This window comes from Perissodus microlepis, chromosome 17 (assembly GCF_051167445.1).
Source record: "Perissodus microlepis isolate ML-2025 ecotype Zambia chromosome 17, ASM5116744v1, whole genome shotgun sequence".
Classification (NCBI taxonomy): Eukaryota; Metazoa; Chordata; class Actinopteri; order Cichliformes; family Cichlidae; genus Perissodus; species Perissodus microlepis.
The window spans coordinates 7,409,786-7,437,193 of NC_140477.1; the positions used below are offsets into that span (position 1 = coordinate 7,409,786).

The 27,408-nt window shown below is 41.5% G+C and overlaps 1 protein-coding gene across 3 annotated transcripts; it reads left to right on the forward strand.

Moving 5' to 3' along the window:
* Window positions 1-431: 431 nt before the first annotated feature.
* Window positions 432-27,120, forward strand: mdfic (MyoD family inhibitor domain containing). 3 transcript variants are annotated; one of them, XM_084910486.1, is made up of 5 exons: window positions 432-772; window positions 1,148-1,252; window positions 3,229-3,339; window positions 19,019-19,399; window positions 23,775-27,120. In XM_084910486.1, the coding sequence occupies exons 2-5, from the start codon at window positions 1,159-1,161 to the stop codon at window positions 24,023-24,025; spliced, it is 837 nt and encodes a 278-aa protein (XP_084766612.1). In that variant the 5' UTR covers window positions 432-772; window positions 1,148-1,158; the 3' UTR covers window positions 24,026-27,120. The 3 variants fall into 3 exon arrangements, with proteins under 3 accessions (XP_084766612.1, XP_084766610.1, XP_084766611.1); XM_084910484.1 differs by having other exon boundaries at window positions 434-772; window positions 1,058-1,252; XM_084910485.1 differs by having other exon boundaries at window positions 434-772; window positions 1,091-1,252.
* Window positions 27,121-27,408: the final 288 nt, after the last annotated feature.

Here is a 27,408-nt window from a genome sequence, read left to right on the forward strand (position 1 = left end):
AAGTCTGCTGCAGGAATGGAACACAATTCCTTCAAAATACATTCCCTCATCTGCTTTTCAGATGATGGTTTCAGAGAGCACTATCTGCATCGCTTGAGTGCAAAGACCTGAGAATTTGTCACCACTGTCATAGTGTTTAAACCATTCAGTGACATCTCACTCCCTTTGGATGGGAGTACTGTCATCCTGGAAGAAGAGACACCAATGAAAGCAATCTTGTGAGAAGATTTTGACTTTTACTTGAATTTCTCATGACTCTATTACATATGCAAAAATATGTTCACTTTTTAAATTAAATTGTATATATTTTTTTATTATGCCAACATATATATTTGAAAAAATATATATTTTACGTGATTACTCACTTTTTCCTAACTTTATTTTTGGGGACACATGTTCAGGGAGGGCCTTGTTCTCCTCTCCGCCGTCAAGAGTAGCAAAGGCAGAGAAGAGTGGCTTCTCTGGCTGTGGTGGCGCAGGAATGCGGATATGATGAAAATGTTTTAGACGCAGCTTTCCTCAGTAAACTACCGCCACTGAGCGTCGAGGGCGTCGCGAGGATTATTATTCATGTTTTTTTGCACGTCAACAACATCTGGACAGAGCAGAGACCCGGTTACACTGCCAACTAAACTTACGGAAAAGTTTTTGGACTCGAAGCTACTCCTTCACCCAGTTTCCTTTCTCTTCCTAACGTCTCGGGAAACGAGTTGGAGGAAGCGAGGATGGGAATAAATCACTTCTGAAGCACCGGAGTTGTCATGTTTGAAAGGTAAGTTGTCCTTCGTGTCGACTTTTGCCGTAAATGACGCTTAGAACAATTAAAGCGTTTATATATATATATACCTATAGAAAATAGTGTGTATGTGAATAAATAAACGCCATGTGAAGTTTTGCAGTAAGTTTATGTTTAAAAAAAAAAAAACGACAAAAAGGGAAATTTCCACTAAGACTTTCTGGAGCGCGACGTCACTTTTCTCGCTGCGTGAATAAGTTGGCGACTTTCTCGAGTTGACCTGCGCGTTTGTTTAAAACATTTTTCATTTGTGTCTTCAAGCCTGTGCTGATGATGAGGCGTTGGTTTTCACAGCATTGAAGGCTGAGGACAGGGAGAAACTACTTCTGCTGTTTTGTTTCCCCCCAAAAGACGACTGTCTCATGTCCAAGGAGACTGTCCTTCATCCGGATGGGCTGGCAGAGCCAGCGAAGGGCCCAGGGCAGGAGACAAGTCCCCTGCTGTCAGCCACACACGGTAAGAAAACACAGGATGGACCTAAAGTGAAAACCGATTGATTTAGAAACGTACAATTTCAGTTACATAAGTCAGGTGTATTTATCCTTGAGAGGGTTTGGGAGGATGACAGAGGTGCTTTTGTAAGATGTAATTAGCTTTTTGTCAGAATATGTTGGTACTGTACTGGTTCAGATCCACCAATCACATTTAAAATGAACCTTTTACCCACATTCAAGCCAAGCTTAAAGCCACTTAAAACATCCAATCCAAAAGAAAAAAAAAGAAAAAAACCTCCTATATAACACCAGCCTCTGGTGTACATGTTTATGGAGTTGTTGTTTTTTTTTCAATCCTAGCTGCCAGCATACCAGTAATGAAAGTGAGCTCTAAATATAGTGTCATACTCAGTCAGAAACTCACGCTAAAAAGCAAATCCTAAAGACAAGCCAGTGGATGTGTGCTACAGATGATTGGCATATCAGGATTTTTCAGTCTGCTCTGGACAATCACAGACTTGCTTTCTACATTATATTCATGTGACTTTTGGTGTGCATCAGTATCTCTGCTCCAGCTTTAAGCTCGATAGTGTTTGTGTTTTTTTTTGTTTTTTTCCCCCCAATAAAGTCTGCAGAAACGCCCTAGTGACTATTAACAGCAACCACAGCCAATTATAGTTTTTAATTAACTTTCTAGTTGCCCCTAAGATTATCACATGTAAAATAAGCTTACCCCCCCACACCCCCTTTTCATTTTTCTTCAAACAAGCAATGAACCATTAACCATCCTATTTATACCAAGCATCATTATGGCACTGTCAGAAAATAGCAAAGTAGGACAAAGTAAGCAATCACTGGGGCTGTTGGGTTGTGAATGGATTTTTTTTTTTTTTTGCTGGACCTTCAAAGGCACTTGGAGTTAGGACTAGATTTCCCCTCTCGGGGGACTGCGGATGTACAGAGAATAGAGCAATTTATTTCTAACTGTGATCACTAAATACTGCGATGCATCACACAGAACTGCTGCTAACGTCACCGCCGCTACCATACATTAGCCCCCTCGAGCTGAGATATGTGCCATATCTGTCTGGGCAGAGTTTCTGGCCCGCACTCATCTGTTACGCTGCCCCATCCATCACTTGCTTACAAACACAGGGTGTTGTATGGGAGTATGGGAGCAAAGCTTCTGTAAATGTGATTCTTTTTTTTTAGGTTTGTTGAATCAATCTTCACCGAGCTGAAGGCTCGAGCTACACGACGGCACTGAAAAACTTTCAGTTTTAAGGGGAAAAAATCCCCCAAAACTATAGCCTATGAGTAGGCATCTGGCTCCAAACCAGTGAATAAAGTCATTGTGGAAGGTTTATTTACCGAACAAAGCAGCAGTGTGCAGTGAGCGAAGCCTGAGCGAGCCTTGAAGTCAAGAGGCTAGAAGAAATGGGTTAGGCAGATGAGTGAAGCTGTCTCTCGTGCATTTGCGCATCTATCAGGCTGTAAGATTTTTTTTCTCTTCTTCTTCTTCTTCTTCTTCTTCTTTTTGCCAACATACTTTTTCCAATTTAGATGAATGCAGGCTTTTATGGCAGTTAAAAAGCTTGGCAGGTAGAGCACGCCCGGGAGCAAAAGGAGAGAAAATGAGATCCAGAGCTCTGGCAAGGCCTTTACCTGAACCGCCCCTCAATGTTGTGCAGTTTGCCAGTGGCCTGTTTTTTCTGGCAAAAACATGCTGAGCGGCCTCCGCACCTCTGGATCATCCAGCTGTCCCTGATATTCTGTCCTCCGTGGCCAACTCTACACTTAAAGTTTACATCTGTTTTTTTTATTTTGTTTTATTTTATTTTAAAGGAATGAACAGCTGAGTCCTTAATAGCATGAAATTTAATTAAGCGACCCCGTCTTGTCGGTCACCATGCAGCACAGTACTTAGTTTGGGCAACTCTCCGTGTGGCGGGTTTTTCTTCATCAGCTCTGTTTGACGTTAAATTCTTGTGACCCTAGATGCTCGTGACAATGAATCATCAGGGAGAACATCATCTCCCTGGAAACCAGCCGCCGAAGGACCAAGTCACGTGATGGAGGAGAAGCCTAATTATTGCGAGCCTGTAAGAAGTAAGTTTTAACGACCTGGGAAAAGCTGTGGGCGGGCAGCGGGGCATCTTGCTGTTATTTTTAATGATAAACAACAATGCACCGTTTAATTGTAGAGAGTGAAAATGACAAACACGTTCTGCCTGCAACAGTCACAACGGTTCTGTTTACCATTGTTTTATTTAACATTAAAGCGGCTGTAATCTCGTCCTTTTTTCTATCATCACAACCGCTATATGGATAGTTGTTGTTATGGCAGTTGCACAGTGTATGAGGCAGGGGTCAGTTGGCCAACTAAAATATTAGCTTCAGTGTTTCCAATTAAAGTAATGTCAAGATAGCACCAAGCTCTCTTGGTAAGCGTGGTAACATGCAGGCGCTCTTATTCTGCCATAATGACCAAGACTTGGCTCATTTCGTCATTTTTTACTTCTCATTCCAAACCCTCAGCGCTGTGTTTTGGAAGTGGGGAAATCCTGTTTGTGGTTCTGGCACTAGCTGTCTTTACACTCTGATTGAATGTTAGCTGCAGTGTTTTTTAGCCTGCACCAATCATTCACCTATTGAAGAAGACTTGTGCCAGCAGCTAGAGGCACTTTTCTGTTGAAGAAATGTTCACCAGGATTACATGAGTATATTGTTCCTCCCTGCGATCCATCATACCATTAGCAGGTGTTTTAGATTTTCAAAAGATGTCTTTTTTTCTGGATGGTTCTAATCTGTTTTTTTTTTTCTTTTCCTTTGGGGAAACTTTGTGTGCCTGTATTGTAACTCTGAGTTAATCACATTGTTTTATGCAAATGCAGTGCACGGTGAGGTTTTACAAAACAATTATTTGACATTGAACTTCTTGAGTCTAATTAAACCAAGATGCACTTTAGTTCAGCAATTTGAATTGATATTGAAATATGGATTGCAGGTCACAAAATGAAACGGGCTAAAAGCTTTGTGTGCCTTCGTGTGTGTGTTTCATTGTTCCTAAGAAGAGTGAGATGTGTCAACATAGGCTAATAGCACCCGATTGCTTCCATCCATGTAAGTGCCTAGCAATAATAAGGATTGTTTTTTTTTTTTTTCTTCATTTGACACAGTTCTTGACAACAGTTCCTTTGTTTCGTGGTTGTTAACTTTTCCAGGGTGCCTTTTCCTGCCTTTTCTGGTATTAAGCTTAATGACTTGCCAGTGGCTTGTTTACTGAAGTAGCATGGAAAAGAGATAATAATAAAAAAGAAAATTCTGTCAAGAGGTCTCTCTAGCTTGGCAGGTGTGCGGAGTATTGCACTTCTAGAGGGAGGCATGCTCTGCTTTCATCTCAGCAGATAAGCCCCTGTGACAACAGTTTTGCGTTGTAATTGATGTCGCTCCCCTTAACATCCACACCGATTCTTTCTTTCTGCTGCACACACACACATAAACACACAGAGGCTGGTAAAGAAGTTTTCCTGTTTTTCATTTGAAAGATCAAAGCCTGATTATAGTATTTATAATACAATAAAAACACTTAGTTTATCTAGTTTGAATAGTTTGTCTTCAATTCTGTCCTGCAATAGAATACTTTGAGAATATTCCAGAGATTTCCCAATGAAACAGGAAATTCTAAACACCTAGATGTTGCTAAAAATATTGAAAAGTGACAGTTATAAGTAGGGATGTTAGGTCTTGTAGAGAACCGGTCCCAAGTACTTCAATTCCTTGGAATTGTTAGTGTGCTTGTCCATCGAGCCCACTTATTGTTTCCATTTGCACTTGCACCACAATCAGCTGATTTCAGTTTGTGTGCCAGAGGAGAAAAATAATAGCACAGTCTACAGCCTGGATATGTACATTACCTTTATTTTATTTTTTATTGCACAACAGGACGAGAGCGTAACGGTAAAATGCAAACTGCATCCAGAACAGAAACAACTTCAGGTCTTTGCAAGCCCCTGCACAGACGGTATGCTAACAAGCTAGCAAAGGAAATCATACTTTCTCTCTGATAAACAGGATAATTCAATTTTCATGTTTTATGAGAGTTTATTTACTGTCTGACACTCTCTGACAAAGTTGAATGCACTTCAAAGAAGTGGCTCACAGTGGCTAACACTAATAAAAGTAGCAGCTTGGCATCAGAAAAGTTCAGGATATCCTCAACAGCTCGCCTCAGTATCACTGTTACTAGTCAGACATGTGCACCATTAGATTAGTTAGACAAAGTTTTGCGTCCTTTTTACAAAGTTTTACATTTGGGGTAACTCAAGTAAAACTGTAACATATCTCAAAATATTAAACTGACGTCTTCTTCTTCTTCTTCTTCTTCTTCTTCTACTTAAGTATATTAACACAAAATAATTAATTTTGGCTATACCCTTATTCATAAGGGGCTGCCAGAGCTGGTAGCTGTGCATACTTGATTTGGCAGACTCAAGTGCTGGATGCATCTCCCAAGGAAGATCTGTCTTCTTATGGGACCAAACTGGGGATCTTTCACTGTTTAAGCGACTGCGTGAACCATTCCACCATGGTTTCAGAAAGTACAATAATTATTATTATTTTTTTAAAAAGTACAATAAAACCATAAAATCAAACATGATATATAGGCATCAGTGTAGGGGATAAAATCACTTCCCAATTAATTTGTCTGATTTCTAAAAGCTTCAACAAATTGTTGAGTTTTCTAATTTCAGTAGTAACATTGAGCCTTTCAAAGAGTGGAGCTTACTGCATTATGAAGTTGAGCTATAGCTAAAAAGACATGTAAGATACCCAGGTTTGTAAATAAAGAAAATGAACTATAATCTTGGAGAACGTTTTAAAGTAGCTTTGTCTGTTTGTGGTCATCTAATAGTTGGAAAAATGATTTAGGGCTGCTTAACTTAACCTATTTATGTCATAGACTGGCAGTCTCGCTGTGGTTGTGTTTTGAGGGAGCCAATCTGCTCGCTGGCAGGGGTAATTGAGAGCTCTCTTCACCACAGAAACAGGAAATCAATAAGAAATCATCTGCCCGCCTACATCTCAGTCCTGACTGTGTCCCAGGGCTGTCCGATTGTAAAGCTGTGTACAATTTGTGGATGGTGACTTATCACAACAAGAGGAAGCCCATTATATTGTTGTAATAACAGCAAAGATCCTATTTCAGTTATGATAACGTTGTTTTGACAAGTGGTCTATTTAATCAGTGGGTCCCCTTAAAATGAGAAAGTAAACACAGTGGTGTTTCTGTATTTTTTAAATGTTCTCAGAAGAGCGCATTTAAAGGAAAGGGCAGTGAACACTGTTATGCCACGTGTTGTGCGAGGCGTAATAATTTACGATTGCAAACAAGATAAATTCCAGTCGCCGCTTAGATTGTAAACCATTGCGGCTTAGACAACAAAAGTACAATTCTGCCCCTCTTGTTAGACCTTTGTCAGCACAGTTCCTCTGTGGCTCTGAAACCTGGGAGAGGAGGAAGAGTCATGTGTGGGAGACAGACATTCCTCAAGAGACTATTCTGGTTTTTCAAGCACCTGATATCTCTTGCAAACAGGGCCATGCCTCTCCAGCCCATGTCTGGAAATAAATTGCTACCACCCAGCACTAGTTTTAGGAGTTTAACCATCACATTATTCATAAGATTGTCGAATACTTTTTTAATGCTTTTGCAGTTGATAAAGATGACCTTACCAGCATGTGAAGAACAGGTCTGTTTTTTTTTTTTTAATCTCATGGAAATTCTGTAGTGAGAAAAGAAGGTCAAATAATGTGACTTTTTTTCTTTTTTCTTTTTTCTTTTTTTTTTTCTAAAGAAAGACATTAGTCTGGCCTTTGTGTGAATCTCTGATTTCACTCTTTAGTTGCACACTTTCAAGGTTATTACCTGTGTATCGAGTTGACCTTTTGGAAGTGGAGGTCACAAAGACCTCTAATAAAAGCAGCCACGGGAATTGTTTAACGTGGTCGTGTCATATACTTTCATTTGTCTTTGCAGAAAAGATTCAACAATTCAGAGTTATATACGAACTTATAAAGTTTTTGATATGAGATTTAAAGAAAAAAGGGGTGGCGAGGGCTTCCTCGAGGTGTTTTTGCTGGCCAATTGTTGAATCAACATTCTAAGATCGTGTCACTTTGTTTCATTTGTCTTCCAAAGTGCTTGAAGTACTTTAAGACTTTTTTAACCTTGTGTCAATTCTCTTTTTCAAGAATGTTATTTTAGGTATAGGAATTGCATTGTAATTGTTGTTATGCAAGATTCATATCTTTATTGTAATCCTCGCAGCGCCGTCTGCAGAAATAATGTGTCTAAAGCATAGACCTATTATAAACTGAACTGTAATTTTCAAGTGATTACTTACCAGTGGGTCATGGAATCAAAAACTGTATAAATAGGGTGAAATGCTAGTGTAGGGGTTGATTAAAATGGTCATTGTAATTCTACCTCTGTTGTAATTATTTTCTCATTGTCTTGGTGCAGATAGATTTCATATGGGAAATTTCAAGTGTGTTAATTAGCATATTTTACCCAAAGTGCCCGAGACTATTCGCTGTTAATTTTTTATTTTTTTTTTGAAGATATTCAAAATACTTGAGCCAGATGATTAGATATGCATACCTCCATTTGTGGACCGCAGTCTTTTAAGTGCACGTTAGCTGCAAGACAATATGTATGGATTTTGATTGAGGAGACTGCGTAGAATTTTTTTAAATTCAGAGAAATCTTTTGAAGTCATTTTAACACTTTTAGTGTACTTGTAAGAAATATAAATAGTTTTTGATTTGTTACTTTTGAGGACACATTTCAGAAGCCGAAAGTTACACTGTTACTAGCACAGGTTTTGGAGTAAGGGTCAGAGGTTTGTTTTTCCACATGTCTATAACATGTCATGGGGTTAAGAAGCAACACTGTTGTATAGAAACACACAAAAGGCCCTAAAAGAAACATACGTGTCAACCAAATCCATTACATTTTAGACAGATGTCGCAGCTACTTTGTAGAAAACAAACCAACTGTGTTTTATCTATGTATATATTTTAATGCAAAGAACTGATTTGTAACACTTGCACACTCGCACGATTGCTAGGAAAACTTTAGGTTTAGTATGTTGCCCAAGGATGCCATTGACTTTCTGATTGGTAGACGACCCACTCTGTCTCTTGAGCCAATCTTTGCACTCTTACACAATAACCTGAAAGTACTTTTATGCTATAACACAATAGTACAAAGATTTTTAGGTCACTTCAGCAGATCAGTGGTTCACAAAGTGGGCTTTGGGGATCTGCAGGGTTCTGGAAGAAAATTTGCAAGAAAATATATCCTGCAGTATTAACAATATTGCATAATATCTACACACTAGGAAAGTTTATACCTATTTAATAAGCATAATGTGAACATTACTCCCACCCTCGTTGGTTTTGGGTTAATACTGATATGACTGTAAACTCTTTGAGAACCCTTGAGAGAGATGTCTAAACAGTGGCAAATATTTAACGATCACCACAATAATGTCTAAAAATCTATAAATATGCTCAAAGCTTAGACTGACATTAACCTCCATCCTCTGAACAGATGCTTTACAAACACTAAGAAATGTGTGCACCTTTTCCTGTGTGACTACCTCAAACTCACTAACTAAACCTGCTCTTAGTCATCGAAACTTTGAGAAAGTTTTAGTATAAAGGATTTCAAACGTAACTACTGAAAAAAAAAATTTCTTTGTGCTACGACTGCATAGGAGCTCTGTTCTTTGGTAGTGTTGTAACACAAAAGAAATAAACCTGGCTTTCTGTGTTTTGTCTACCTTATTGTTTTTTTTTTACCCGTTTAGCACAGATATGGCAAGGTAGCTGGACTGTTTGGACCATGTTTACCAGCTCCTTAACCAGTGCCACACATGACAGCATGAATGCATTTCAGAAGCTCCTCACACACACAGGGGGGGGAGAAAAAAAATCAGATAGCACAGGGGGGATTACTTGGCCTCTAACAGGGTTTTGGCTCCAACATTAAGGTTAAAACCCTTTTCTATTACCGAGATCTCTGCTGATGCTGCCCTCGCTAGCCCTGAACCCCTCGAGCTTCCAACTCCTTGCCCCCTTCGTGTTTGCAGGTTCAGTGCCTTTCTACGAGGTCATTGTGTCAGGCCCCCCTGATCAGTGGAGGGTGACCGGGGACCTGGCGGCTGGCTCCCGTCCAGAAGCACAGACAACCGCAGCTGACACAACCCCCTTCACCCCACACTTCTCTTTCAGGCTAGAGCTAAAATCGATACAGGCGTCTCTGTGTTTTAAAAGCCACTCAGAGGCAGACGAGCACCTCTGTCCCAAAGGCTGATCTCTCAGCTTAAGGCCTTGATTGGCATCCAGACGATGCGAGGCGGTGACCCACAGCTGTCCCATTAGCAGAGGGTTAATGCTGAGATTGATACTGAGCAAATAAAGGAACTAGGTGTGGGGGCATTTTGATAGACTGCCTCTCCCCTTTCTGACCCAGAGTCAGACTTCAGCTGGATTTTGGCTTTTAGGGAGTGGCAGATCCTCATCTCTGACTTCAATATTAGTGTTTGTGGATCTTCCACAAAATTTATTTGGCTCATGCAGTTGTTGCCTGTGTGTCTGCTTCATTTTTGCATGTGTGCATACCTTCATGTGCCCGAGTGTGAGGGTGCGCATGTGCACGTCTGCGCGCCCGCCGTTGAATTTCAAACAAGCAAAGCTTCCTGTGGAACTTCTGCTGCAGTGAGGAGATTTTGAAAGGCGGTGGAATATTTGAGTCATCGATGTAACTGAAACTGAAAATAACCCCCATTCTCCTCCTTCCCTCCCTTTTCTCCCCCCCTTCTCCTGTTCCCTCCTCACTGTTGCTCCGTTTTTTTTGTTTTTTCTTTTTGTTTTGAGTCGTCGGCGAGGAGAGGGTGGAGCACTTTTTTTTTTTTTTTTTTCTTGGGGAGTATGAAGCCTGGCAGCTCCCTCAGGCCTGCTCTGAGTCACGTCATAATTGATCTTTCTAGAAATTGTGGTAGCTAGCCGTGTAAAGTCTAAATCCGTGCAAGATGTGCAGCTTTTTAAAGATACTGCAGTCGTGCATTTGGCTGTCTTTATAAACTCTTTCCCTCCTCGTGGATGGTAAGAAACAGATGAAGGGGAATGGAAGGCATGCAGGAACAGCTTCGTACAAAAGTCATCTCAGAAATGAGGAGAAGTGGAGAACAGTGCAACGTTTAGTGTCTCTCACAGCAGGCTGGTTGCAAGGCTTTGAACGCTCCTCGCTCCGTGCTGTATTAGTAATACTCAAATTAGCACCGTGCCAAATTCCACACAACAGTGGAGACCTGGGGCCTGTGTGGCTGGAGCTTTGGTGGCTGAATGCGTGTGTGACTTTCCCTTCAGCATGATTCATCGCAGAGAAAGTGGCATCTCATTGGGAGTTTTAGTGATGGCGGTCAACGTATTAATCTGGGAAAATGTTCCATTTTGAAATCAAAGAAGAATTGGTGACCCGGACACCGCCCCACCCATCCTCGATCACCACCAATGCGAACACTTGCACTGAGTAGATTGATGGATTCGTGTCATCGAATCAAGCTATTGTCTTTCAAGTTGTCTTCACTCCTGTAAAATGTAATTAAGCAGAACAAGGTCGAAGGTTTTTTTTTTTTTTGTTTTTTTTTAATTCCACTTTTTCCTGGGTAGATGCAGCAGCGGTGTGGGAAATGAGGAGTGGAAATATTAAACAATGTCTTCAAGTCTCACTTCAGTTGGTTGGTGGAGTCAAATTTTTTGAATGACTGTCACAGAGAATTAAAAAGCGGGGGGGGGGGCGGACGGACAGTGTTTGACTGCTGAGCGTTATCGACTGACTGTCCTGGACTAGGGTAGGAAAACAGACAGAAATGTGATGTTTCCTGTTTAAATGAGATGCTATGCAATATGATTAGCCTTGACAGGTCAAGACAGTTAATAGAGTTCCTTTGCAGACTACCCTGGCATGCTTGCAACCCTACACACACACACACACACACACACACACACACACACACACACACACACACACACACACACACAGTGTGGGGGGATCCAATGTCAGAGCAGGTAATTTAGCTTTCTTCAACGGTCATCAGCAGCAGCCGCGAAGCCGTCATCATCACCATTTTATCTTGGATAAATACAAAACACTTTGCGCATGTGTGTGAACTGACAGGGTTAGGATTGCTGTGTGATCGCTGCCGTGAGATCGCTGCAGTCTGTTGGAACAAGTGACATTTCTGTTAGCCCGTGTCAGGCTGCCATGCACTTTGTGTAAAGACAAGAGCGCTGACTTTGCATGGCAGCCACCTCCTCACACCGCAGGACGCTAATATTCCAATCAAAAGCTCGTTCTCGGTTGCTGGTTGACTCATTTGACACTCCTGATAAATGTCTTTATATTGATACTTTTCACACTATGATTATCATCATCATGTTTTTCTTGTTTGTTTTTTTAATTAGACACCTGAACGATGATCCCTGAGCCACTTGTGCGTGTTCCCTCCCAGCTCGTCCTTCTAGACAATAAAGGAAGTCCTTGTCCGGTAGTTTAGAAGGTCAAACTGCAAACGAGGCTTTCAGACGCCCAAGGAAAATTTCAATCAGAGCCCTTTTGTAATAACATTCATTGTACTATTTTCCTCTCTCCGTGTGTGTCCCTCTCACTCTCTCTGCAGCGTAATTCCCCTGGTTTTGCGTCTATAAATATGGACAGGGAAGATGTATAATTTCTAATGAGAAAATATATCCCTTTGGATTGAAAGGCAGGGGCTCTTCCACACGCTGCTGTTTGTTAGGAGGAGAGATGATACCTCAGGCTGTTTTGGCAGCGAGGGGGGGTGGGGGGAGTTGGAGGAGTCTGGCTAGGTCATTGCACATTTACAAATTAGCATTTCAATCATGCAGGTACATGACCAGTCGAGCAGAAAATATACATGTTTTTCTAATACAAGCCCCCAAAAATAAACAAAACACCGGCCGTGTTAGCGGAATTGCTGTGCATCCTCCCTTTTCCTTTTTTTCTAGTCTGAGGCCCGGGACTACAATTACAGGTGCCTCGCCCGCTTGCGTAGCCCCTTCAAGTGTTAACTCACAAACTTGTGCCATTGTGTAATAATGGCCATTAGGAGATGGATACACAATCTGTATTCATCTTGTGGTGTTTATTTGGTGGGAATGATGTGACATTTGAATAACTGTATGATCTCTATGATGGGCATTCTAATAAGCCTGGGCAAACACCTTTCGTCTCTCTCTCCTCTCTGTTTCTCTCCGTCTCGGGGGCATTAATATTAAAAAGCACTGAGCTTTAGAAATACAGCACTGGTGTGATTGTTCAATCCGCTCCCTGCCTTACCTGTGACTCATGATGTAGTTATGTGCAAATGAGAATCTCCATACTGCCCTGTTTGACCTCTGCGTTATATTTTCATGTTCTCAACTATTTTAGAATTCTTGTGTATGGAGCTTTGTTACAGCTGACATGCATACATGCATATTCCTTCCTGGTAGCTAGGTGTGTGTGTGATTGTGTGTGTGTGTGTGTGTGTGTGTGAGAGAGAGAGAGGGAGAGAGAGAGATCTCCAGTAGCCATGCTGTCTTCTGGGTGCAATTTCTAGTTGCGTCCTGTAGGACCTATTTTCTGTGACAAAAATGGAGGTGTTTATATACTCAGTTTTACATACAGATCGACCCCCTCCCACCACCACCCACCCACCCACCCCTAGCCTTGCACAGCTCTGGTGCAGCTCCAGCTCTCTCCAGGCACTGTGCTGCTCGGTCCCTGTGTGGCGCAGCCACTGAAGACTCGGTGACAAATGGCAATTATATTTGTGTGTTCTTCATGAATCCATCAAACACTGGCCTTTTAAAAATTCTCCCCAGATATTTGAGGCTGTCAGCTACTAGTAGCTGGGACCAAATTGGGATGCTGCTTAGACAGTCAAGAACCACTCACCCCCTAGTTTCCCCTGTGATGTGTGTGACAGCGTGTGTAGGGGAATACCATGTTTTATTCAACTACAAATGTACACTCTCAACAGTTGTTGATGTGCTAGAAATAGGGCAGTTACAAGTCCAATTTGAAGTGTGTGTGTGTGTGTGTGCTTGTATTTAAACTTTGTTTGGAGGGAAGAACTGGACATACAGCCTATTAAAGTGTGCATTTGGATCTCTTAGGACACCTTCGGACGCTTTGCTGCAATGTTGTAACAAATGCACAACTTGTACGTTCTTTTCAAACTTCATGGGATTTGTTTCCTGCTGTGTTAGCGGAGCGGTGTATTAGCGGTGAGCCTGTGTTGCTCTGTCAGGATTTATCAGCAGACTCAGCTTACATTTGTATCCTTGGATGTGGAATCAAAGCGTGGGTTCAGAAACGTCACAACAGCATCACATTACCTTGAAATGCTAAAAGCTGAATATTGTGTGAAAGAAGTTGAATGCACACTGGATGGTTTGCACTTCAATAGGGTTCACAGGGGTTGACTTGATAAACGATGGCTCTTTCCTCAGTCTGTTGTGTTGTATTGTGTGTTTACAGTGCACGCCAAGCTGAATGGTGTGTAGGAGGTAGTAGATAATATGCTTTAGAGTTTACTTTTGCTGTAAGTCACACGCACTGAAAGTTTCTGATTCCAGAGTAGCATGAATTCAAACGTAGTGTATTTCTGCGTTTCCTCATTATCTCTTCATTTGTCTCATGTGACTGTACAAGTCTGTCACTGCCATCTCTGACAGTACCACCATTATTATGATCAATGATTATGAATATTGCTCCATCGCGTCCATTAATCTCGGCCACTGCTTTCATCAGGATAAAAATAACGACTGCAACTGTGCAAAGACTATTCAGGAACCTGCCACTGAAGTGCACAACCCCCTCAGACTAAATGTTATAACTCTCCACAGTGTGTCAGAAACCCAAATCACCTCTAATATACTTTTTTTTTTTTTTACATGGTGGTTTCTTAATAGCTATTTATATTTTGCCAAATTGAAAGCTTGGTTTTCTCAAAAGGAAAAGGTAATTATGCCTGCCAGTGCAGTTTGTGCGTGAATGTGTGTTTATATGTGCAAGTCCATGTGGTTACTTTGCTTAAACAAGATGGAATCAAAATTACTGTTATAATGCAACATGCTGTGGATGATACATTTGTTAAGGAACTGTCATCCACTGTAGTGGAGTTTGCCATGTTCTCTGACTACATACTCAGACAGGTAGATTACTATGAATCTGCAGTGATACAGTGGGCAAACCGGGGTTTCCCCATTAATCTAGTTGTCAGCTGTCAATAAATCTTGATGTATACGAGGAGTTAATCAGTTAGGAACAAACTGAGGCCAGTGTGATTGGTAAGGCTGTGTTTCTGATTAAGTTTCTGGATGTGTTTTTAGATTAGATAGTGATTTTGGATTCATCAAATTTGAATGTTTGCAGTCTGGTTTGTGATGCTTGCAGATTAAAATAGTTGGTTAATGAGCTGCTTTGTGAAAGTCGGGGGGAAAAAAAGCACCCAAAGAAAAAAGGTTGACTGCTGTGTGACTGTCACTTGAGCAGATTAAGATAACTGTGACATGATACTGTTTTCACAGATTATGAGTGATTCAACACTTCACTCTCTTTGTTAGCGTAGCACTATCCACCCACGATAATACCAAAAAAAGGAGGGGGGTGGGCAGGCACTGGCGCTTAATAGGTGCAACGGGGACATCAGCATCGCACATCAGCTAAATTAATAATTGCAATTTATGTATGGAAATGTATGTTAAAGAAATCTAACAGGTCTTATAATACACAGACAGACTCTGGTTTAAAGGAAAACATCTTGGTGGGAAGGTGAAGTCACCATCTTGGCCACCCAAGTGAGTACTGGTGTCTTGATGTGCTGCAGACCTGACTCACTGTGTTTTCTAGCCTTCTTCCTGAAAAGATTAAAAAAAAAACAAAAAAAAACAAAGGACACAGTGGAATAAAATACAGGATACATATATTAAAATGAGTGAAAAATGTAGCAAGTTACAGCTGTCAGGGGTAAAGCTGGAAAAAACAGCAACAAATGTAGCCCCTGCTCCGAGCCTCCTTGTTAGGCTTCAGTCTCTTCCCCCCACATTGTCATGGGCAGGCTGCAAGGCTTTTGTCTTTTTGGAGAAGAAAATCCATCAACCTGGTCTTAAATCACTGCATAATGAATTCTATCGTGCGCTACCCAGTTGTCTAATTCAAATTGCATGGAATCCTGATCCCTCAAGTCTATATTTGTTTATCGAGGCAGCATGCAGAAGCCCGAATGAGGGGAAGGCGAAACCCAGAGTGTGTATTTAATTGCTTTGTTTTACATCCACATTCACGTCCGGCCTCTCCCAGGGTGATGTGTTGTTAAAAAGCGCAAGGCCGAATTCCCACACTCTCTCCGACTCTTGTTAACCGTAATTGCACTTGTTGGTGAGCTGACAGAAAGAAAATAGAGATGGAAAGAAATTACATTAAATTTTATGTTTGCATCCACTTTGGAAACTTGTTGATTTTATTTATTTATATATAGATATATTTTTGGACAGCTGTGTAACTGTTAAACAGCCCTGCATGTTAAACATCCTTAAGCAGTAGCTGAATAAGGCAGAATTCAAGTTTGGTTGTCAAGATGTTATATTTTCAATGTATATAAAGAAAGTATTACATTGAGGGGGGAAAAAAGAATAAGTAGGGTTCACACAGACAAACTCAAAAAAAAAAAAAGAGAGATGAATAATTCACAAAATCTTGCTGCAAGTGCACATGCAAAGTGGCTCTGATGTGGAGCGAAGGTAATGTAGGAGTAGCTCCCAGTAGAGCTGAATGTGCAGGTGCTCTTCTCAGGGAAATGCCACCGCCTTTGCTCACTCGCATCCTTCCTCTTCTCTCTTATCAGACAGCTCGCTGTCTCCCGACTTTCTGCGGCTGTCACGCGTGCTCTTAGAAAGGCTCGTCGAGGCCATCTCGGAGCTTTCACAGGAGAGGAGATCATTACTATTGTAGACAGCAGCCATTTTGTATATGTACACTATCACAAGCTATCTTTCTCTTTTTACTGTATTAATCTCTCTCGCACTGTCTAAACTCGCCGAGGTACGGCTCCAACGACTGTCTCGTCTGCCTGCAGCGGTGGCTTTTGTGATCCTGTCACATATAAAGTTCGCCGCTCCTCTCTTTTTGATTCCAAGTTGAAATGTTTGCCGTGTGATCGATTTTTATCATGTTAGGGAATGGTGGCACGGTTTGCTGAGAGTGATTTAGCTTAGAATGGCGTGTCTCCATTACTGTAGTTGCTTTGTAAGAAGTGAAACTCGCAGGCTACGGTGACTTTATAAGCGAATAAAATATATGAAGTACAAGGTGCCGAGATTGCAAGTTCTCTTACAGCAAAAATGAAGTTAGGTGAAAGGGAATTCAGAAGCATTAAAAAATCCCTGGAAAATATAAGTTATTAAAGTAAACTAATACATCTCTCTTATTTTGTAGTTTTGTTTTGTTTCTTTCATCCTCTACATTCAGCTTAAAAATACACTTAAAAAGGGACACTCTGAAAACACATCACATCTCAGTGGGGAAAAAAAACCATGCCGGGTATCTGTGCCAATATGGTCTGGGTAATGTGTTGGGAATGAAAGGATGCTTATTATAATTGTAAACCCACAGAGGGCTGAATTCAAAGACACCTCGAAAAGCAAAGTGAAAAATGATGCAGCATGCTAGTCCATGGACTGAAACATGATGTCTCAGAGGTGTTCTTTGGATTTAGGTCAGGTGAGCGTGGGGAACCAGTCAATGGTATCTATTCCTTTATCCTCTAGAAACTGCCTCCATGCCCTCACCAATGAGGTGTGGCATTGTTGTGCATCAGGAGGAAGATCCACTGCACCAGTGTAGGGTTTGACAGTGGCTCCAAGGAATTTTTCCTTATAGCTGGTGTCAGTCAGGTGCCGTTGCCTAGCCTGTAGAGGTCTGTACCTCCGTGGATATGCCTCCCCAGATGATCACTGACCCCCACCAAACTGGTCATGCTGAACGATGTTACAGGCAGCGTAATGTTCTCCGCAGCTTCTCCAGAGCCTTTCGTGTCTCTCACACATAGGGTGAACTAGGGCTGGGCGATATATCGAGTTTTTTAAAAATATCGATATATTTTCATACGAGATATAAGATGTGACAATATCGTTTATATCGATATAGTCTATGTTACGTTATAATTATACTTGTGGAGCTGCAAGTTTGCCTCTCTTTCGTCCACTTTTGTCTCTAGGCTGCGTTACTCGGCCTGCCTCTCCTTCACTGAACACAATTCCTCCTCCCCCATAGCTTCACCTGCAGGCAACATATCGAGTTACTGTGGATCGCCCCGTGCGTGGGGCTGGACGGCGTCAACGTGTTAGCGAGCTAACCGCGCTAACGAGCTAACCGCGCTAACGACATGCAGCCCACAGGGGCTGCATGACCTAAAATCCTTTCATTTTCTCAAAAATCGACAGCGCGCCTTATGTATGATTTCTGGTTGTGCTTACTGACCGCGAACCGATTTTATGTGGTACACGGCGCTCAGCAATCTGTCAAAAAATGTTTTAGTTCGACTTTGGTAAGCTACGGAGCTGCACCGCTTGATGGATTGTCGGAGCATTACGGCTGCCGTAGTCCGGAGCCTCGCAGAGTGATACGTACTGTGCTTCAACGTAATATTACAGTATTGTGTGTGTGTATAAGGACCATAAATGGCACCTGTTAAGAGACGTGGTTACAAAGAGGATTTCAAACTCAAGGCTGTCAGTCACGCAGTAGAACTTGGGAACAGAGCAGCTGTGAAATCTGTCTGTCTTTGTTATTATGCTCATCGTCTTTTAGTTTACATTTTGACTGCACAATTATGAGCTTTTTGTTATGCACAAAAACAACATTGTTTTCTTTTATTTATGGAGCATTATTATTTAATAAATGCTGATAATTTATTTTTGAGTAATTTCTTCATGTACATCTACGCTGTATGTTAATAAAAGTGCCTGTGTGGCATCTGGGACACAGCTTTGACTAAGAACTCTCTTTTTGTTCTTACCTTATGGCTTTAAAAAAAAAAATTGAGATATATATCGTATATCGCCATCCAGCTAAAAAATATCGAGATATGAATTTTGGGTCATATCGCCCAGCCCTAGGGTGAACCTGTTCTCATCTGCGAAAAGGTCACCAATGGTGGACCTGCCAATTCTGGTATTCTATGGCAAATGCCAGTTGGGCTCCACAGTGCTGGGCAGTGAGCACAGGACAAAGCAATGAGCTCAAGGTCCACTAAAGGACATCGGGCTGCCAGGCCATCCTCATTAAGTCAGTTTCTTATTTTTTGGTCAGAAACATTGACACGTGGCCTGCTGGAAGTCATTTTTATCAGCAGCTAAAACTGATTAACAACCCCCTCTGTTCTTAATTGACCAGATCAACTGACTTGATGCTTTGCTCAGATTAAGAAATGTTCCTTCAGTCTCTAGAGAGAGTGTATATTTGCAATTTCAAGCAGTGTGTTTTTGTTTTATATTAAAAGCCTTAGCTTGCAGATGATTTTGATGAATCAAATATACTACAACTTTCATCACCTTACACTGACCATGAAGTACTTTAATTGTACTAAATCCACACACCCAGCTCTTTACTTAAACACAGTAGAACTAATATCTTTTCTCTTCTGACCAGCTCAACCCCAGTCTGAGTCTAAGCCAGTGCCCACGGAGACTGCTGAAGAAGACACTGCCAAGGATCAAAATGGCTTTCACCATAGCACTGCTGGCACACCCGTGCTGAGTAACGGTAACGGAATCCACCCCGGCGGATCACAGGCCACGCGGACGTGTTCCTGCGGTGCAACCATCAGCACGAACGCCACGGGCGGGTCACGTCCTGGTTCGGGGGCAGCGACTGCTACTCCAATGACAGAGCAGCCCAGAAAGCAACCATCCACGCCTGTGTCGCAGAGGATGCAGAGAAAATTGCGGTCCAGCCTGTCAGTGAACAGCGACAGCAGCCGACGCAGCAAAGGGAGTTCAACAGGGTCGCAGAAACCTCCTTTACCTGAAGGTAACGCCTCCATACTCAAGTTAGTGACACACTGCTGCACTTTTTTTTAACCAATACTAACATTTCTGAAACTTTACTGCTTGTATGCTTCTTCCCCTCTTATCTTACCTTGTTATGTAGCAGGAATGGTTTAAGCTGCATGGTTCAATGAAGAACGTTATAGAGAACCCCCACCCTTAAATAAAAAAGCACACCAATCATTATACCAATTTATAAAATCATGAGTTCAGAAACAATTAAAAAGGAATTTTCTATACCGCCCACTTCCAGGAAACTGTAAATATCCTCTCTGACCTGGTTTAGGTTTAGACTTGTGATGGAGTGTCCCCTAATCTGTAGTCTCACCATCAAACAAAATGGGCGTATTCTTCGCAGGTGCTCATGAAATAATACCTAACAAGATATTGATAATACATTCTTGCCTCCTCTCACCTTTTAATGATAGTGGTGCATGACCTCTCATATTTATCACTCCCGTCAAGCAAATGCCGTCTCATCTCGTCCCTGTGGCTTTTATTTTCTTTAACAACAAGCCAGAGAGTCCGTTTGCCATGCAGGGAAGCCGTCACTTTGTCAGGTGCAATGCTGAGGTGAGTCCAGTAATGAAGGCGGCTGCCCGGTCCTTTTCCATTGTGGAGATAGGTGTGACCGTCTAACGAGGCCGGAGAGCACGGGGTGCCCATTAAGTCATAACCAGCCTCCTCCGGGCCCCTCACACCTCTCTGGGACCTTTTTGGCTCTCCCTACAGCCCGTCAGCAGCACCATGGCCCTCATTAACAGGGCCCCATCCACCCCCACCCTCGACCCTTTCTCCAGCTACTGTACTTTGTGGACTTCCATGTGTTCCATCTTTCTGTAGCTCATAGAATATCAGTGTTTAGGCTTTAGATAGGCAATTCCTGCTTTATTCATCCAACATGGCCTTTGCAGATTTACTGTTTTTATGTGAGGATTTGCTCACCCCCCCCCCCCCCCCCCCCCCAAAAAAAAAAAAAAAAACAAGATTCATAGTGGTCAGGTAGAGATGTAAGAGCAAAGTGGTCCTTTTCATATGCGAAATATGTGCGCAGATTGATGAAGGCACTTGCGCACATGCACAGCACCGTGCAGGTAAAGGTGCGATCCCTCCGCCAAGAGATATTCTAGACGCATCATGTTTTCAACATCTTAATTGGTAAAGAACAAAAGCAAGAGAGTGGGCAGGGAGTTAAAAAAAACAAAAAACAAAAACAGCTGCTCAACAAGTCTCATTATGGCTTTTGTGTTGCTTATTTGCAGGCGTGAGAGCTCTCAGAATCAATATGTTCGCTCTCAACTATTTATTTCCCCTCGGAAAACAGCCAAGCTGTTGTGTTTGAATGTTTACACGGATTAACATAATCTGTTTGCCTGTGAAATTAGCCTCCTAAACAGCCCCCCGAACACAGGAAATAAAAGGCGTAAGCTAGCAGGAACTAGCTCTGGGGATTCTGTTGCTCTCTGTGTTTCTTGGCACGCGCCGTTGGCACCGTAGCCAATCTGTGATAACAGCTTTTGAGGAGTCATTTAGCACGCTGCTTTTGTTTAGCAAGGTGGGGTGTCTCGACTCTTGTCATCGGGTTTATGTTTCTATTTTTTTGTGAACTGTGTGTAATCGGTTAACGTCTCCAAGCCGTTTCAGCTGCTTCATTTAGAGATTTCATGCCAGGGTTGTGAGCGCATTGTTAAAAACTTCCCTAAGCTATAAACTTGAAAGTGTTTGCATGTGTTTTTGTAAGCTGTAGTCCTCTACCTTTGACTTTTTTACCCCCCTCAGTCATGCATTAATAAACAGACCTGCTTTTAAGTGCATGTGGTGGACATTGACTATCCGGCCCACATCCTCTGCCTCCTTTACCCAAGTGTGCCTTCTGTGCATTCGCGTGGCCACCAAGGCTTTGTCTGATCACTCTTTCTCTCTCTCTCTCCGCCTCCTGACTGCCCGGCTCTCTTGCCCTCTCGCTTGCCTCTTTGTGAGTTTGAATGTTTTGCACAGCTTGCCGCTCTGAGGCCCATCCAGCTTGTTTTGTGTCATGCCGCTCCCCTTTTTTTGATGTCAGCTTTCCAGATGTCTCATACTATTTCCTCAGAGGCGCCGAGCGCTGTTTTTTTGGCCCTGCAAACTCTGGGCTTCATCTCCGCTCACTGACATTAAACAGCAACATTGTCAGTGTATGCTGCTCTTGTCTGTCTGTTGCTTGGTTTCACTCTGTCTCTGTCTGCCTCTCTGTCTGTCTCTCTGTTTTTCATGGAGATGTGCCTTGCGTCCAGCTCTCTTGTGTACAGTATATGACCCCCACCACCACTTTTCCCTTCCTCCTTGCTGGCTTCTATAAGATACAGACTAATCGCTGGTGCTGAATTATACATCCAAGTGAATAGCTGAGCTGGCTGGCCACTGCCTAATGCCTATGTACTGTGTTTGTATCGTATTCACAGTCTGCTGTTACATTCCGAATGCTGGCATGGCTATACCCTCTGGGTCCTTCAGAGTTTGTTAGGTTGAACTTTGAAGCTGTGGCCGAGCAGTGTTTATTGCTCTCACTGGCATTTTGCAGAACTCGGATGGCAGTACACTTACAGCGCATGCCAGCATAAAAAAAAAAAAGTGCTATGAAGCAAAACCACATTCTGGCCAGTAGCAGCTTACTGCATGTCCACCCCACATGTTTAATACTGAAAGATTTATTCTCATGCATCTTCCATTACTGCCAGTGTTATGGCCTCAGATAAGGATAATAAGATGCATTCGAACTTCAGGCACCCTCACATGTACAGCCGCGCTTTCTCGTTTCATGTTCCCTTCTCTATCTTGTTTGTATCGCAGTCAGCTAGCGCTTCTGGTCAGCTCCGCAGCCCTTAGCAGTGCAAAATTAGGGGGGAGAAAAAAAAAACCCTCTACTTTGATTAATCAAACATGAGCATTCAGAGGCCCTCAGCTTCCAATTCCGTCCTCCACACTCTCCTCCTTTCGCTTTCCCTCTAACCCAATCAGTAACAGCCCCTTCTGACAGCTCAAGATGGGCTGATGAAAGTTATGCAAATGTGCCCTGTTTGTAATGCTATTTTTCTGCATCCATCCACATCATGTCTTTTTAACACTCCAAAGCAGGGGCGCTGCGCTGGCCTTGGTTCAGAAAGGAGACAGCTGCAAGGAGTGTCTGCCAGGTGCACTTACAGAAGGATGTTCAGTATGGTTTAGTGAGTTGGATGCAACAACCAGAGGTTTTAGTGTGGGGAAGGTTGACCAAGGATAACAAATAGGCATGGCTAAACAATCATTGATCTGTGTTCAACCTCACCTGGACAGTTTTATTTTGGATTTTCTTCTTCTTTTCTTTTTTTGGAAGAAAGTAATTCCAGCTCTAATTAAAAGACAAGTTTTAGTTCATTTCAGATCAGGAAACAAGACCACCTCTCCTGTATTGTATACCTTGTTGACAACATGTTCTTCAAATCTGCGGATGAGATAATCAGATAGCAACAAATCAGACAGTAATCAAGTCGGAGCTACGATGTTGTTTTTAACCTGCTGCCTTCCTTACCCAGCTTGCTCAGTCGCATCGACTGCCTCTTAGAGCTGCTCCAGGTACAAGAGCTCCTCAGATCATTTCAAGCACTTCAGAGAATTTCAGGGATTCTAAGACGACTATATGCTCAAAACTAATGACAATAACTGATGGGTTTGATCAGAGATTTGAGCATTCTGGGGATACTCTGACAGAGTCTTTGGTTTGAGACACTGCCAAATATTATTTTCTGTCAATAAGTTTAAATTACCTTCACTAGATCTCTTACATACAAACAAACTGTCACTGTGAACTGTACAGTGAAACATGTAACTCATTTGGCCTTTCAAAATGACATTTATGATCATTAATGGACACATTAGTAAGTTGAAGACTGCTGAGGCTGCTGTTGAACAGCAAGCTGAAAGTTTCCACCGGCCATGTAAAGAGTGCCTGCGAGGTGGTTAAATGTTAATCAGAGGTGCTGGCATTGGAAGCATTAATTCACCTAGTTGCCAGGCAGGGACTCTTGGACTCTTGCTAATCATCTTTGTTGGATCAGCCCAGCAGTTTGCATGATAATGCCACAATTGCTTAGCAATTCTCTTAATCAAAACTGCAGAGGAAAATTGATTTCTTTGGATGTTTTCTTTTATTTCTGTTTGCCATATGCGTATTGTGTTCCACCTGTCAGCCTGCTGAGCATGCATCACTCACTTACTCTCTATACACAGTTTTCCCCACCACAGTTGTAAATATTTATGCTTTAATTTTAGTTTTTTAGTTTTTTCCTTATCTTTGTGTGTGATTTGTGACTGATTTATTTGTCACCCCCGCTTGGACCCAGACTGCTGCGTTCACTGCATCTTGGCCTGCCTTTTCTGTGAGTTCCTGACGCTTTGCAACATGGTGGTGGCCCAGGCCTCATGTGGCGCATGCACATCAGAGGTTTGCTGCTGCTGCTGCTGCACCGACGATCTGGGCGACGACTGCAACTGCCCTTGTGACATGGACTGTGGCATAATGGATGCTTGCTGCGAGTCCTCAGATTGCCTGGAAATCTGCATGGAGTGCTGCGGCATCTGCTTCCCCACATAGACAGACAGGCCCGTGTTGGTGTGGACCAGGGCGATAAGCAAGACCCCGAATGAAAGTATTAGAAGGAAACTGCTGCTGCTGCTGTCACTTTGGAATTCAGCAAAGGATAGAGGAGAAAGTGTGCACGGTGGTTGGCATATGTTTTTGTGAAGGTCCTATTTTTTGTGTGCCTGACTTTTCAGTATGTGCAAACTAGCCTTGTTTGTACAGCATGCTTTGAAAGATGGATTTCAACACTGGGCTTCTCCATCTAAACCATCCGGATATATGAACTCGTCAGTTAAATCTTCAGTGTATTGTAAGTATTCCATCTGTTGCTAAAAACAGTATAGTAGAGAGTCGATTGTTACATCAGGAATGCTGTCTAATTGTATTACATCTTGCCTCTTTTTAGTCATTTTGGTGACCGACATGTTGCATTTACAAAATAACATTTATTCTGTTTTCATTTTAAATACGTTGTTTTTTTATTATCAGAAACTTAGGTTTGCAGTCTTTACAACACTGTAAAAACTTTATGTGATGGTTCATACATTCTTCATTGCATACTGTATTTCTGCGAGACAGACTTCTATATAGACATATCTACTGTAGTACTGTAGAACAGTTGAAACTGGTGAAATGTTTAAGGTGAATCAGGACTTCCCATTATCTGCTACTTTCTGCCACTGAAGGCAAGGGTGACATTACATTTTTATGTTAAGCATTTTGTAAATGCTGAAAACATTTATTATTTTATACAGAGGGTCATAATTGTCTGCAATATTTTACCATGTGTTTTAATGGTTGGGATGGATTATTTCACTAAAAAGTGTCATCTCACACCTGATTTGGCAGTGTTTGAAGCCTTGGGTTTACTGGAAATACAGTGCAGTTACTTGCATTTTTTATATCAAGAAGCTTTTAATAATCTCCAATAAGATGTACAATGTGTTTAGCTTTTATTTCTATGAGAGTCCTCCTCTAATGTTAGCTGTCAATGAATAGGCTTAGCCGGCCTTTTATTTGATGCTATTTTGCATTCATACTGTGGAAGTATGACTTGTTGAACTGCACTCTGTTCATGAGGTCTGTGATAAGAAATTAAAAATGGTGACCCTAGTTGCCACTTAAGCCGCTTTTGGGTATCAAGCCCAGAGACTGGGGAAAAAAAAATGTTATCATGAACTGTCATTTTTTTTAGAAATTGTAAACCAAAGCAGGGTAAAAGCAGTTTCCTTCTCTCTCTCTTTTTTTCTCGTCCTTAATTCTGTGTATCTCGAGATGAGTTTGTAGTGAATCACCAGCAGAGTCATTTTCTTGTCTTGGAGATCCACTTTGATGTTGTTTAAGTGGTGATGCTTAAAGCTGGCCCTCATTAGCACTGCTTACTACATGGTAACAAAAAAATAAAAATGGTCCCTTCCTAATGGCATCAAAGATAATGTGCTGTCATGTACGGCTCGTCTTAATGGCACACTGTTATGTGTATAAAGAGGCTGGATGGGCACCTCTTCAGTAGATAATGTGCAGAAAGTAAACCTCATTTTCATGTTTATGATTAACTCAAAGCAGGAGTTTGTTACAGGCTAAGGAGTGTCAAGAAAACACTATATAGATAATGTGAAGAATTTATCTTTAAATTAAAAAAAAAAAGTATACAGTATGTAGTCGTCGTCTTGCACAATACTGTTATGCTTTATGTTGTGCTTTTTTCCTTGATTCTTTCCATTTCCATCTGGGTACATCAGCTCATTTAATTGTCTTCCAATACCTTGAATTTCAATGAAAGTTTTTTTAAAAATAAAACTTTACTTAAAATGATGATTGTTTTGATCTTCTTTTTCTAAAAAACACGACTTTTATGTGCGCCAGCTCTTTATCATATTCCAGTTGTGCAACATGTGACGAACAGGTCTGCCTTCATTTCACATGTTTGAGTCTTTTGTAAAGGCGTGTTTGGCACATTGTTCTGACTCACCACCCATTTCCTCATATTTTGCATCCAAGGAGCCAGACATTCTTGTAATTTAAAAAAAAAAAAAAAAAATAGTGGTCCTGGGCAATAGTTTTCCAGTTTTTTTGGACATTGGTTGGTTTTTCACTCCTTTTCAGTCCAGTCCTTGGACTTGACCATTTTCAGAGGTATGTTTTTTTTTTTTTGTTTGTTTTTTTAAGCCACTCAGCACTGACCTATGAATCATTCAAGCATAAAAAAATACATCTAACTCAAGGGATGAATCGGTGTTGTGTCAACACTAAATGGAGAACTAGCCGAAGAGCTTGCCAAAAAACTAGCCAAGTTACCAATGTCTTCTAACTGTTAAGCTAGTGTCACTTTTTTTACTATTATCAGAAATTTTACAAAGGAAAATCCCCAGCTGTCCTCAACTGACATAGTCCACAGATAAATACCACATAATGAACACCAAACCAACTCTGCTCTGGTTTCTGCTGCAGCAGGTGTCTTAAGTAAGACTTGTCCTATTGACATGCACAAACTGACTTGGGAAATCAATTTCAGTTACAATATTGTTGCTGGTGGTGACTGTGCATGTTTCAAATGTGGTTTAAAGTTCATCCCCTGTACTGTAATGTAACTGCAGCCAAAAAAGTTCCTCCAGAGGACTTTATTCCACATGGCCTTGTCTTTGCCTGTATAATCACTGGAAAGCAAAAGTGTGCTTACCAAGGAGGTTAATAATTGCGTCTTTTTCTGAGTGTAGATTCAAAGAACAATGCAATGGTTACCTGTAGATCTTGTGACTGAACACTGGGGACTTCCTTTTTAGATCAGGTGACCTTTTGATTTTACTGGTGTGTCTAGTCTTGGACAAATTGTGAATCTAAAATCAGGGCCACTTGCATGATTCATTCACATAATTTGGCAATTTTGTGTTTGTTTTTAAAGCATTTACCATACTCACAGACATTTACAATCTGCTTTTTCAAGGTTTTAGAGAGCTACATTTAACTTGAACAGACCGTAGCGTTTTAGAAATGAACACTTTCTAAGGAGCTCCCATTTACTGAAACCCATTTTTGAAATGGTTTCAGTTTAATTCTTTGAAATTTTGATAAACGGAACAGTGGATAACTTTTTCCATGTGACCAAATATAACACATTTTAATGATTAAAATAAATAAAAACACAATGTATTTTAATCATTAAAATGTGTTATATTTATTTGTGTACAGTTTTTTGTTGTTGTTAAATTGTATTGAAAATTTAATTATTAAGTGCAAAATCACAACATTAGTTGCATCAAGGTGCTTTATATTATAAGGTAAAGACCATGGATGGGTACCGGTAATGGCACCGGTTCTGACATAAACGGTAGTAACCAGACCGAAAAGCAGCACACATTTCGGTGCTTTTTTCCTGAGACGTCATACATTTTGGA